The sequence below is a fragment of the Macaca fascicularis genome, chromosome 10, assembly GCF_037993035.2.
Source record: "Macaca fascicularis isolate 582-1 chromosome 10, T2T-MFA8v1.1".
Classification (NCBI taxonomy): Eukaryota; Metazoa; Chordata; class Mammalia; order Primates; family Cercopithecidae; genus Macaca; species Macaca fascicularis.
In genome coordinates this window covers 93,058,655-93,072,786 of record NC_088384.1, presented here as the reverse complement: position 1 = coordinate 93,072,786, position 14,132 = coordinate 93,058,655, and the positions used below count along the sequence as shown (strand labels likewise).

Sequence of the window (14,132 nt, the reverse complement as noted above, 5' to 3'; positions counted from 1 at the left end):
AAGTAACTAACCACCTAGTGCAAGATCAAAGGCCCCTTGAAAGTAGTGAATTAGGGAAAGTATAGTAAGTATGGCAATAAATTATGCTTTCACAAACAAAAACAGAAAATAAAAGTTCTGGACGGGCGCGGTGGCTTATGCCTGTAATCCTAGCACTTTGGGAGGCCAAGGCAGGCTGATCACTTGAGGTCAGGAGTTCGAAGCCAGTCTGGCCAACATGGTGAAACCCTGTCTCTACTAAAAATACAAAAAAATTAGCTGGGCGTCGTGGCAGATGCATATAATCCCAGCTACTCAGGAGGCTTGAGGCAGGAGAATCGCTTGAACCCGGGTGGCAGAGGTCTGCAGTGAGCTCAGACTGCCCCACTGCACTTCACCCTGGGCCACAGAGCAAGACTCTGTCTCAAAAAAAATTTAAATTTAAATTTTAAAAAACCATAATATGAAATTTTTAAAAAATGAAAGTTCTTAAAAGCAACTGCTTTGAACAAACACAGTTGATTAAACTAAAAACCCTGCTATAACACCTTCTATTGTCCAGGAAACCTTGCTGTCAGGGCAGGTTTCCCCACAAGTCTTATAAACACAAGTTTTTAAATCAGCCATTTCTGACTTGAGATTAAGTCTTTCATACATATGGTATTTGTTTTCTTACACCCTTGTTTTAGTTTCACAAGTCTTGGCAACTGTCAGGTCTTTTCACAAAGTTCTCTAGTGTTTGAAGGCATGTTTTTTGGGGGCCTGGCCTTCTGTGCAGATGGAAAACACCTCTTTTTTTTTTTTTTTTTTTTTTTTTGAGATGGAGTTTTGCTTTTGTCTCCCAGGCTATGGCTTACTGCAACCTCCACCTCCCAGGTTCAAGCGATTCTCCTGCCTCAGCCTCCTAAGTAGCTGGGATTACAGGCGGCTGCCACCACACCCGGCTAATTTTTTTTTTTTTTGAGACGGAGTCTAGCTCTGTTGCCCAGGCTAGAGTGCAGTGGCACAATCTAAGCTCACTGCAACCTGCACCTCCTGGGTTCAAGCAATTCTCTGCCTCAGCCTTTCGAGTAGCTGGGATGACAGGGGCCTGCTATGAAGCCTGGCTAATTTTTTTGTATTTTTAGTAGAGACAGGGTTTCATCATGTTGGCCAGACTGGTCTGGAACTCCTGACCTTCTGATCCACCCACCTCGGCCTCCCAGAGTGCTGGGATTATAGGCGTGAGCTATGTGCCCAGCCACACCTGGCTAATTTTTGTAATTTTAGTAGACACGGGGTTTTGCCATGTTGGCCAGGTTGGTCTCAAACTCCTGACCTCAGGTGATCCACCCACCTCGGCCTCCCAAAGTGCTGGGATTACAGGCATGAGCCACTGCACCCAGCCCCAAACCCCCTTTAACAAGCAGTGGTTGGCAAGTTATCAAGACCATGGATTTTGGAGCCAGGTTACATCTCCTGGGTTTGAATATAGGCTTCATCATTTCCTAGCTGTAAGACCTTGGGCAGCCGGGCATGGATGTGTAATCCCAGCACTTTGGGAGGCTGAGGTGTGGGAATCACCTGAGGTCAGGAGTTCAAGACAAGCCTGGCCAACATGGTGAAATCCTGTCTCTACTAAAAATACAAAAATTAGCTAGGTGTGGTGGCGGGCGCCTGTAGTCCCATCTACTTGGGAGTCTGAGGCACGAGAATCACTTGAACCTGGGAGGCGGAGGTTGCAGTTAGCTGAGATCCCGCCACTGCACTCCAGCTTGGGAAACAGAGCAAGACTCCGTCTCAAAAAAAAAAAAAAAAAATGACCTGTGGCAAATTACTTTTTCCTACATCCTAAGGTAATTGTGATAATTAAATGAAGTAATATGTGTAAAGCCCTTAGAACTTTACAATATTTGTAAAACCCTTAGAAGTTATAAAAATTATTTAATATTTAAATAATTTAATGAATGTATTTAATTCGTTAAGTATTATGTATAAATATAAAATTATTTTATATTTGTAAAGCCCTTAAGAACCGTGCCTGGCACACAGTAAAGCTCTGTTTGCAAATAATATTTTGGCTCACCAGTAGACCACTAGTTCATACTGCTTGATGATAAGCTAATCCGCCTCATTCATCCTTGACCCCCTAAACAGGTCTATGACTTGGTTGCTAGGAAGGTGCGTTGACTTTATTAGCAGTAATAGTGATATGTCCTTTTACCAGGCAATTGCATGGACCAGTATTTATAGGGAAGTTTGAGCCCTGCCGCAGAGGGGTTAAATGATAGGAAAATGCCTGCCATTTTCACATGCTGTTACAACCAGGCAGTAAAAGTCCTCAGAAGTTAAATTTTAAGTAATCAGACTGGCCACTTCCCTTCCCCTGGGAATGCAGTTGGGATGGAGGGCTCTGTCTCCAGTTGGAAAGAAATCCTAAGTCCCCTCCTGTGTGGACACCAGACAACAGGTATCCCAGGGCCCTCTCGTTGCCCAGCAATACTGTGAAATGAAGACACCCTCAAGTCACATTTGAAATCATTCCGGGTTCTTCCAGTTCAGCACCTTGGCTGTTTTCCTCTTCACTGGGAAGGTGCTGGCAGCCTAACGGCCTTTTAGGTTTCTTTTAAGTTTGGGGCATCTGAAACCCGGCTAAGGTGCGGCGGGTAGTGTACCTCATTCGAAGAATACCCCCAATTCACCAGACGAGCCCCTAATTGTGGGTGCGGGGCCGGGCGCTCTTTCGTCCCCCCTTCCACCAGCACTACCCTCAGTTCTGCTTCTAGCCACGCCCTTTCGCGTTCACGTCCAGCGTCCCGGCAGGATTGATTGAGGACGACTGGACTGCCATTACGCCTGCGCAAGGAGCCCAAGGCTAGAGCCGCTAGGCTGCCCTGCCCGAAGGGCTCAACTGTCAGTGAGCCTGCGCAGGAGGCTAATAGGCTGCCAATACTGCTTGGACTCCCCGCCAGGGCCCTGCTGTCAGTGCGCCTGCGCGCGGGCCAGGCGCCGAGGTTCTTGACTTTGCTGTGCTGGACGCCGGGTGTAGCCATGCAGCAAGCCGACTCCGACCAGCCCTCCAAGCGTCCCCGTTTCGATGACAGCCCAAGAACCCCCTCAAACACCCCTTCCGCAGAGGCAGACTGCTCCCCGGGCCTGGAACTCCATCCCGACTACAAGACATGGGGTCCGGAGCAGGTGTGCTTCTTCCTCAGGCGCGGTGGCTTTGGAGAGCCGGCGCTGCTGAAGAACATCCGAGGTAGCGGCTCCGGAGGGGCTGAGGGGCGAGGGGCGGCGACCTGGGGCGCGGGCCAGGCGCCCTAAGGGAGGGGGCCCCACGAGAGGACCCAGGCCGGGGAGCGAGCCCTGCGGCGGGAGGCGCCCGGGAGGGCGGACCTGCGCTGGGGGCGCGGAGGGAGGGAAGACCCGAGGTGGGGAAGGGAGCCCTGCGGCGGGGGTTCCCAGGAGGGCCTGCGGCATGGGGCGCCCGGGACTGACTCCCCGAGGCTGAGGAAGAAGACATGGGGTCGCCTGGGGTAGGCGATCCGTAGGATGGGAGCAGGCTGCCAGGATTGAGGACCTAGGAGGGGCAGTAATAGATTGGGATCTCACTCTGGTGGGTTTCTTCACTAACTTGCCACCCCGGCGCCGGACAGGCGAGACTCGGGTCCCTTTTTTTTTAGTTAGAAGGAGATTTTTCCCCAGACCTTGGTGGGCGGCTTGCTGTCATCCAGGCTCGCGGGACCCCTCCGCGCTAACCGCAGCTCCTTGAACACTTGCCACATCAGAGGATGTTCTGGGGCTTTTAGGTTTCTGTTTCCTCCCTGAATTGAGGCTTTTCCTGAAGAGGAAGGAACTGGCTTGGTTAATCTCTGAATTCCCGTCACCTTCCTTGGCATCCCAGTAGCGCCCGATGGGCGTGTGTTGACTGCACTTGCAGAACATACTAAGGATCGTGTTTTGCTCTTTAAAAGCAGGTTCCCCTCCAAAATCTGAACCCGGAGTTGTTCAGTTAACCCCTTAATTCCCAGCATGCCACAATTTGGCCACATCACCTGGAGAAGTGTTTAGGTTGAGTTTTAAGCACATTTTACTGATTCGTGTCCAAGCATCCATCCTTTTGAAGTCTGCTCAACTTTTTAAGGTGGGTGTGAGATTTGACTCCTGCCTTATATCCTCTAGGTGTTCAATAGGAAGGTGGTTCTTTGGTGGTTGGGATTTGCAAATTTAGTAAATTTTTGCATTTGTTAGGTGGAGCCCTGTTTGGCTAGGTTGGAAACTGGGGTAGGAGGAACATTAGTGGTTCAGGACCCAAAGATAGCTTGAATGGGTATGGGAAATTGCATTTCTCCTTTTTTCTTTTTTTTCCCCCTTTTGCCCTTTCGTTTCCCTTCACTGCTGGGATGGATTATTGCTTTATTTTCTTTGACTAGCAACAAGTGGAGTGAAGTAGTTCCAAATTTTCTGTCTCAGAATGTGGTTGGCTCTCTGTTTCAGTGGTCTGTAGATTAACTTGTTACCCTCCAGAATGATGTGTGTTCTCTTGAACCCACAACCCAGTGCTATCAAAGACACTATGTGCTTTCATTTGGTAAAAACTGACCAACTGTTCCCAGTTGCTCATGTCTTACCTTCTGCTTTGTCTTGACCAAACTTTATTCGGACTTCTGTCTTCCCTTATGAGCCCCTCAACTCTTGCTTACCCCCAGATCTGAGCAGGCAGGCCCTAAAGCAGTGCAATATGCGTCCCTCTGGTCAGTTTCGTTTGAGAACTGACTGACCACAGTAGGATGCTGTCCTGTTGGGCTACACTGCTCATTTTCCCTTGCTCATCCAGGTTCCCTTCCAAAGATTCTGCTTACTTCTGCTTGCCCATCCTTTACCATTATAAAAGAAGACCATTTTTCTCTTAGATTCTTTTTTTTTTTTTTTTTTTGAGACGGAGTCTTGCTCTGTTGCCAGGCTGGAGTGCAGTGGCGTCATCTGGGCCCAGTGCAACCTCTAACTGCCTGGTTCAAGCGATTCTCCTGCCTCAGCCTCCCAAGTAGCTGGGATTACAGGCATGCACCACCATGCCCAGCTAATTTTTTTTGTATTTTTAGTAGAGATGGGGTTTCACCATGTTGCCCAGGATGGTCTCCATCTCCTGACCTCCTGATCCGCCTGCCTTAGCCTCCCAAAGTGCCGGGATTACAGGCGTGAGCCACTGCACCCGGCCTGTTTTTTTTTTTTTTGTTTTTTTTTTTTTAATTAGAGACAGGGTTTTGCCATGTTGGCCTGGCTGGTCTCAAACTCTTGGCCTCGAGTGATCATCCGCCTGCCTCGGCCTCCCAAAGTGATGGGATTACAAGTGTGTGCCACTGCGCCCAGCCTCCCTTTGATGCTTGGGCCTCTGTTTGATTCTTTTTTCAAGTTTCTTTTTTTTTTTTTTTTGAGATGGAGTCTGGCTCTGTTGCCCAGGCTGGAGTGCAGTGGCCGGATCTCGGCTCACTGCAAGCTCCGCCTCCCGGGTTTACGCCATTCTCCTGCCTCAGCCTCCCGAGTAGCTGGGACTACAGGCACCCGCCACCTCGCCCGGCTAGTTTTTTTGTATTTTTTAGTAGAGACGGGGTTTCACCGTGTTCGCCAGGATGGTCTCGATCTCCTGACCTCGTGATCCGCCCGTCTCGGCCTCCCAAAGTGCTGGGATTACAGGCTTGAGCCACCGCGCCCGGCTTCTTTTTTTTTTTTTCTGAGACGGAGCCTTGCTCTGTCACCCAGGCTAGAGTGCATTGGCACAATCTTGGCTCACTGCAACCTCTGCTTCCTAGGTTCAAGGCAGTTCTCCTGCCTCAGCCTCCCGAATAGCTGGGTTTACAGGTGCACGCCACCACACTCAACTAATTTTGTAATTTTAGTAGAGATAGGGTTTCACCATGTTGGCCAGGCTGGTCTTGAACTCCTGACCTCAAGTGATCCATCCACCTCTGCCTCCCAAAGTGCTGGGATTACAGGCTTGAGCCACCTCACTCGGCCTTTTTTTTTTTTTTTTTTTTGAGACAGTCTCGCTCTATAGCCGGGCTGGAATGCAGTGGTGTGATCTTGGCTCACTGCAATCTCTGCCTCCTGGGTTCAAGCAATTCTTCTCCCGCAATCTCCTGAATAATTGGGACTACATGTGCCCACCACCATGCCCGGCTCATTTTTGTATTTTTAGTGGAAATGGGGTTTCACCATGTTGGCCAGGATGGTCTTAATCTCTTGACTGGATGATCCACCTGCCTTGGTCTCCCAAAGTGCTGGGATTACAGGTGTGAGCCACTGCGCCCGACCAGAAATATTTCGTCTTTTTTTTTTTTTTTTGAGACGGAGTCTTGCTCTGTCCCCCTGGCGGGACTGCAGTGGGGCGATCTTGGCTCACTGCAAGCTCCGCCTCCCAGGATCATGCCATTCTCTTGCCTCAGCCTCCTGAGTAGCTGGGACTATAGGCGCCCGCCACCGCGCCCAGCTAAGTTTTTGTATTTTTAGTAGAGATGGGGTTTCACCGTGGTCTCGATCTCCTGACCTTGTGATCCGCCCGCCTCGGCCTCCCAAAGTGCTGGGATTACAGGCGTGAGCCACCGCGCCCGGCCCCGTCTTTCTTTCTAATAGTTTCCCTTGGCTGGGAGTGGTGGCTGACACCTGTAATCCTAGCACTTTGGGAGGCCGAGGCAGGCAGATCACCTGAGATCAGGAATTCAAGCCCAGCCTGGCCAACATGGTGAAACCCCGTCTATACTAAAAATACATAATTTAGCCGGGCATGGTGGTATGTGCCTGTAGTCCCAGCTACTTGGGAAACTGAGGCAGGAGAATCACTTGAACCCAGGAGGGGGAGGTTGCAGTGAGCCAAGATCGCACCGCTGCACTCCAGCCTGGACAACAGAGTGAGACTCCATCTCAAAAAAAAAAAAAAGTCTCTCTTTATCTAAGTCTAATTTTTTTTTTTTTTTTTTTTTTTTGACAAGCCAAGCACAAGGTACAGTGTCCCTTTTCTCATTATGGAATACAGCCTCACAAGAAGTCTGAAATAAGTTGCTATACTCAACACATTTTACCAATGACGTATGCGAGGTCCAAAGATGTAAAGTAACTTTTCAGAGATCACACCACTACAAAAAAGAGCTAGATTTTTTAAGGTTAGGTCTTTGGACTCCAGAACTCATATGATCTATACCTTAACAAGCGTTCTCATCAAAAACCACTGGAGGCCTGGCCCAGTAGCTCACACTTATAATCTCAGCACTTTGGGAGGCCAATGTGGGAAGATCACTTGAGCCCAGGAGTTCAAGACCAGCCTGGGCAACATCAGGAGACCTCAACTTTACAAAAAATATAATAAATAAAAAATTAGCTAGGTGCAGTGGTACACACCTGTGGTCCCAGCTACTCAGGAGGCTGAGGCAGGAGGATCGCTTGAGCCCAGGAGGTCAAGGCTGCAGTGAGCTGTGATCGCACCACTGCACTCCAACCTGGGCAACAAAGCAAAACCCTGTCTCAAAGAAAATAAAATAAAAGAAAATAGCCCAGAGTTCTGGAATTTGAGGTCAGGAAAGATTAGAATTAATTGTATAGAAAGAGAAAGGAAAAAACCCAACTATACACACACATACACACATAGAGAGAGAGAGAGAGAGAGAGAGATAGGACTCTCTCAAATCACGGAGTATTGAGTGCTTTCCCAGGAGGTTTGAGAAAAATCAACACTTTAAGCACTCTTGAATCCGTGGTTTTAACTTGTTAATTCTAAGAACAATAGACTTACATTTCCTTCCCTCCCCAACTCAAACCTTTCCTGTTTAAAAGGAAGCTGCTGACCTGGCAAAAACCCCAACAGGTAGTCAGGTTTCACTTTCCTTTTTGCAACTGGTTTTTCTTGGAACTAATTTACACAAATAATTTTGAAATTTTCACGTGATTTATCAAAAAATGCTTCTTGGTTTAGTTATTTAATTAAAATTAAGTCTTTACAAGTAGCAGATAAAAAAAGTGGTACTTGGCACAGTTTATTGCCTGTAGTGGGTACTCTATTATGTGGATCTGGGTAAATGTTGGTGGATCCAAATTGAAAGAAAATGAAAAGCATATGTTGTATACATTGAATTTGTCTTTTTTCTTCCATAGAAAACAAAATCACAGGCGCATTACTGCCCTGTCTTGATGAGTCTCATTTTGAAAATCTTGGAGTAAGGTAAGAATGAAGAAATAAATTCACATTATAACCAAACACACTTTATCCATCTTTCAGGGACAAAGCCCAAAATCTCTGATATAAACTGTCCTCATTTTAAATCTATGAAGTGCTTTAAAACAGCAGAATCCCTTGCCTGCTGGTTTTGTTTGTTCGTTTGTTTTTTTGAGACAGTCTCTTGTTCACCCAGGCTGGAGTATCTCGGCTCACTACAACCTCCGCCTCATGGCTTCAAGTTATTCTCCTGCCTCAGCCTCCTGAGTAGCTAGGATTACAGGTGCCCACCACCATGCCCCACTAATTTTTGTTGTTGTTGTTTGTTTTTGTTTTTGTTTTTTGAGATGGAGTCTTGCTCTGTCGCCCAGGCTGAAGTGCAGTGGCGTGATCTTGGCTCACTGCAAGCTCTGCCCCCCCGGGTTCACGCCATTCTCCTGCCTCAGCCTCCCGAGTAGCTGGGACTACAGGCGCCCACCACCACGCCTGGCTAATTTTTTGTGTTTTTAGTAGAGACAGGGTTTCACCATGTTAGCCAGAATGGTCTCTATCTCCTGACCTCGTGATCCGCCTGCCTCGGCCTCCCAAAGTGCTGGGATTACCATGCTAGGCTGCCCCACTAATTTTTGTACTTTTAGTAGAGATGGGGTTTCGCCATGTTGGCCGGACTTGTCTTGAACTCCTGGCCTCAAGTGATCCACCCTCCTCTGCCTCCCAAAGTGCTGGGATTACAGGTGTGAGCCACCGCACCTGGCCACCTGCTGTTTGTTTTCGCTGTGCAAATCCTATGTTTGCTATTACTGTTTATTCCTATTTTAGTTTATTTTTAATTTTATTTATTTATTTATTTATTTTTTGAGACAGAGTCTCACTCTGTCACCCAGACTGGAGTGCAATGGTGTGATCTCAGCTCACTGAACCCCCCGGGTTCAAACCATTCTCTTGCCTCAGCTTCCTGAGTAGCTGGGATTACAGGCACACACCACCATGCCTGGCTAAGTTTTGTATTTTTAGTAGAGACGGGGTTTCACTATGTTGGCCAGGCTGGTCTCAAACTCCTGACCTCAGGTGATCTGCCCGCCTTGGCCTCCCAAAGTGCTGGGATTACAGGTGTAAGCCACCTTGTCCGGCCTTATTCCTATTTCAAATAATTTTGCAGACAAACCTTCATCAAGTTTGTAATGACCAACTTTTTACTCTCAAGTTCAGAATAATTGAATTATACACACTGGGAAATACATAAGAACCAACAGGGAAAAAATGTTAGTAAGAAAATCAAGGCTACATCCCTATCTTGAGCATATTTCTAGGTTTTCCTAAAGATTGAAATATGCCCTCGTATTAGATTAAAAGACTCTATGCAAAACAGGCACTTTTTAGTTGTATAATTTGGGAGAAGTCATTTAACCCTTCAATTTCTGTACCTGTAAAATGGATAGCAATAACGAGATGATGTAAATAAAGTGATGAAGCATATGATTAACCCTTAGTAAATTTTATAGATAGTGATAAAGCAAGACCCCATCTCTACAGAAAATTAAAAAATTAGCCGGGGACTGTGCATGCACCTGTAGTCCCACCTACTCAGGAGGCTGAAGCAGGAAGATCCCTTGAGCCCAGGAGTTCAAGGTTGTAGTGATCTATGATAAGCTCCTGGACTCCAGCCTGAGCAGCAGAATAAGACCCTATCTCAGATAGGTAGGTAGATAGGTAGGTAGGTAGGTAGAGAGATAGATAGATACATACATACATACCTAGTTCCATGGATCCATCTCTGTGTATGGCTGTAGGTTCTAGTGTCTAGATTAGAGTGGGGCTCCTTTAAAGATCTCAGTTGAGGATCTGGTGTTTAAATACTTCTTTTTTTTTTTTTTTTTTTTTTTGAGACAGAGTTTCGCTCTTGTTGCCCAGGCTGGAGTGCAATGGTACAATATCTGGTCACCGTAACCTCCACCTCCCAGGTTCAAGCGATTCTCTTGCCTCAGCCTCCCAAGTAGCTGGGATTACAGGCATGTGCCACCACGCCCAGTTAATTTTGTATTTTTGGTAGAGACGGTGTTTCTCTATGTTGGTCAGGCTGGTCTCGAACTCCTGACCTCGGGTGATCCATCCACCTCTGCCTCCCAAAAGTTCTGGGATTACAGATGTGAGCCACTGCGCCAGCCTTAAATACTTCTTAAAATGAAAATTTTGTTTCTATTAGAGAATTGGCCTTCTCTTCTGAAATTTTACTTAGTTACATGTTGTTTGTGGTAACAGTAACCAAAGAATAAAAACAAAGGATTATACTGAATTACTTCCTGCACTGTTGCTTAGTAATTGATAACAGAAGTAGATCGTGAAACAAGATCACTGCAGAACACTTAACTGACTTCCAGTAAATATCCTTTGGATCAGAATCTCCAGGGACCTCAACTTGGCTCGCTTTTTTTTTTTTTTTTTTTTTTTTTTTTTTTGAGACAACGTCTCTTTCTGTTGCCCAGGCTGGAGTTCGAGTTCAGTAGTGCAATCTCGGCTCATTGCAACCTCCGCCTCCTGGGTTCAAGCGATTCTCCTGACTCAGCCTCCTAAGTAACTGGGACTACCGGCGTGTGCCACCACGCTCAGCTAATTTTTTGTATGTTTAGTAGAGATGGGGTTTCACCGTGTTAGCCAGGATGGTCTCAATCTCCCGACCTTGTCATCTGCCCGCCTCGGCCTCCCAAAGTTTGTATTTTTTGTTTTGTTTTGTTTTATTTTGAGATGGAGTCTTGCTCTGTCACTCAGGCTAGAGTGCAGTGGCGTGATCTTGGCTCACTGCACCCTCCACCTCCCAGGTTCAAGTGATTCTACCACCTCAGCCTCACAAGTAGCTGGGACTACAGGTGTGCACCACCATGCCCGGCTAATTTTCGTATTTTTAGTAGAGACAGGGTTTCACTATGTTGGCCAGGGTGGTCTTGAACTCCTGACCTTGTGATCCGCCCACCTCAGCCTCCCAAAGTGCTGGGATTAAGGGCGTGAGTCACCGTGCCTGGCATGCCTCTTTCGTAACCACATTTCAGCTCTCTCAGTCCTCTCAAAGCCCCCCTTATTACTTATTTCTTGTATATAATAGTTGCTTACTATTGGGCCTGAATGGAATTTGTTCCAATACAGTCTTTCTTTTCAAGGGAGCCATGTGTGTCTTTGTGGACCCAAGTGCTATTGATTCATTCAGTGAATATTTTTGGAAAGCTATGTACTAGGCATTCTTCCATGAACTTGGGGCACATGAGTGAACAAAACAGACAAAATTCTAGAAGGAACACTATATTGCACGTCTCTGTGCCCCACCTCATAACTCAAATTCTGTAGGACTCCTTAGAGCTGTATTGTTCTGTATCGTAACAACTAGCTTCATGTTTAAATTAATTAGAAGTAAATTAAATAAAAAATTCCTCAGTTACACTAGTCATATTTCAAGTACTCAGTAGTCACTATGGCTAGTGGCTACTGTGTTGGACAGAGCAGATATAGAACATTTCCATCATCACAGAAAGTTCTACTGGACAGTGCTGCCTTACAGGTTGCCAGTGGGATTAGCCCTACCCACCACTCCATCCAGTTGCTCACGGTTAATACCAATGCAATTGACTGGTTAATGGACCTTTGTACTATTTTTATCTAATTTCCTACTTTACCCTCCCTAGACCACCCAATCCCTGTGCCCAGAGTTCACACCCCAAGATTAATTACTTGCAAGCTCTTATCCTGGACCCTGCTTTCTAGGGAGAATCCAGCTTAGACAAGCACTCCTGTCAATTTTATGAACAACCATTGATTTATAAAGGTTTTTTTAAGAAGTAAGAAACAGGCCAGGCGTGGTGGCTCAGGTCTGTAATCCCAGCACTTTGGGAGGCCAAGGCAGGCAGATCACAAGGTCAGGAGATCGAGACCATCCTGGCTAACACAGTGAAACCCTGTCTCTACTAAAAATACAAAAACAAAAAAAAATTAGCTGGGCGTGGTGACGGGCGGCTGTAGTCCCACCTACTCGGAGGCTGAGGTGGGAGAATGGTGTGAACCCGGGAGGTGGAGCTTGCAGTGAGCCAAAATTGTGTCACTGCACTCCAGCCTGGGCGACAGAGTAAGACTCCATTTCCAAAAAAAAAAAGAGAGGTAAGAAACATTGTCACATTAAATATACATGTCAGTTGTAAGAAGCATTAAATTTCAGAAATGTTGGAACACAGGAATAAAATTATTTTGTAGTCTAAATATCCTGGCCCATGACTTCTTTAAATGTTTATTTAACGCCATGTCCTTTGCTAAACAAAACAAAACAACCCCCTGGTTTTGGGTGGTTATTTCTATATACTCTAATTAGTGATTTTGGTTTTGTTTTGTTTTGTTTTAGAAACAGAGTTTTGCTCTTGTTGCCCAGGCTGGCGTGCAATGGCGCGATCTCGGCTTACCGCAACCTCTGCCTCCTGGGTTCAAGCAGTTCTCCTGCCTCAGCCTCCTGAGTAGCTGGGATTATAGGCACGCGCCACCACCATGCCTGGCTAATTTTGTATTTTCAGTAGAGATGGGATTTCTCCATGTTGGTCAGGCTTGTCTCGAACTCCCGACCTCAGGTGATCCGCCCACCTTGGCGTCCCAAAGTGCTGGGATTACAGGCGTAAGCCACTGTGCTGTGCCTGGCTGATTTTTGGGTTTTAAGTGATGAATACTGAGTGTCAGTTTAGGAAAACAGTAGGTGGCCATGGGGTTAGTTTAGGTTTGATACTTCATGCTGTGACTCTGGTTATGCTCAACTGTGTGACTCCCCTTAACCTGAGTCCACCTATAAGTACTTCTGAAAGCCTAGCTTTGCACTGTGCTTGTTATGTCAAACTGATGAGGAGGATAGGGGAATGGGAAAACACAAAATATGCTGCTTTTTAATTTATCAGTTGTAATAATGCTTCTGTGTATCCCAAGAAATCATTCTTAAGTGTTCTTATTACCGTGGGTCTCAGGGTACACCAATAGAGGCCAGTGTAGAGCCTCTGACTCCCAGTCTGTGTATGACTTATAGAAAGATACTTTTTTTCAATCTGCTTAGCTAGTAGATCAGTAAAACCCTTCGCCTGCACTCTCTGTTGACACCCAGCCAGGAGGGAGGAGGATATGCTGGGTCCAACTAGTAATTGTAAATGAAGCAGGATGATGAATCACAGGACTTTGAGCTGTTCAAATTTAATTCCCATTATGTATTTTCTTGAAACTGGAGCATTAATGAGGGATTACTGACAATGGAAAATGAATATAAATAAAGTTAAGGCCTTCCTATGTATTTCATTCATGCTTGAGTCATACCTGGTACTCATAAATCAATCCAGGATTATGAGGGTAGATGTTGACTTCAGTCTGGTTAAAATGAAGTACAGCATGAGCATTGAGTAGACATGAAGCAGATGTGGACTTTTTCTTTTTCTTTTCTTTTTTTTTTTTTTTTTGAGACGGAGTCTTGCTCTGCCGCCCAGGCTCGAGTACAGTGGCCGGATCTCAGCTCACTGCAAGCTCCGCCTCCCGGGTTTACGCCATTCTCCTGCCTCAGCCTCCTGAGTAGCTGGGACTACAGGCGCCCGCCACTTTGCCCGGCTTGTTTTGTTTTGTTTTGTTTTGTTTTGTTTTGTTTGTTTTTTTAGTAGAGACAGGGTTTCACCGTGTTAGCCAGGATGGTCTTGATCTCCTGACCTCGTGATCCGCCCGTCTCGGCCTCCCAAAGTGCTGGGATTACAGGCTTGAGCCACCGCGCCCGGCCAAGATGTGGACTTTTTCAAGTCGTAAGTTTATCAAGAGAGAAGAGGGTCAAGGACAGAAGCCTGGGGGAGGCCTACATTGATTCAGCAGGAGAGTTCCCTATCTTAGCAGCAAAGGAAGGAGACAGTTTCTAGGAGGAGTATGTTTGAATTATTGATTATTCCTTCCAATCTAACTTCAATGTTACTGTAGGTTATCTAAA

General features: G+C 46.4%; 1 protein-coding gene across 1 annotated transcript in view; it reads left to right on the top strand.

Moving 5' to 3' along the window:
• The first annotated feature begins 2,942 nt into the window (after positions 1 to 2,942).
• SAMHD1 (SAM and HD domain containing deoxynucleoside triphosphate triphosphohydrolase 1) overlaps positions 2,943 to 14,132 on the top strand; it is a 60,466-nt gene continuing 49,276 nt past the window's right edge. Inside the window, exons 1-2 of the mRNA XM_045362947.3 lie at positions 2,943 to 3,217; positions 8,101 to 8,167. Of these exons, the coding sequence (XP_045218882.2) occupies positions 3,010 to 3,217; positions 8,101 to 8,167 (275 nt within the window). The 5' untranslated portion in view covers positions 2,943 to 3,009. The remainder of the gene's footprint in view (positions 3,218 to 8,100; positions 8,168 to 14,132) is intronic.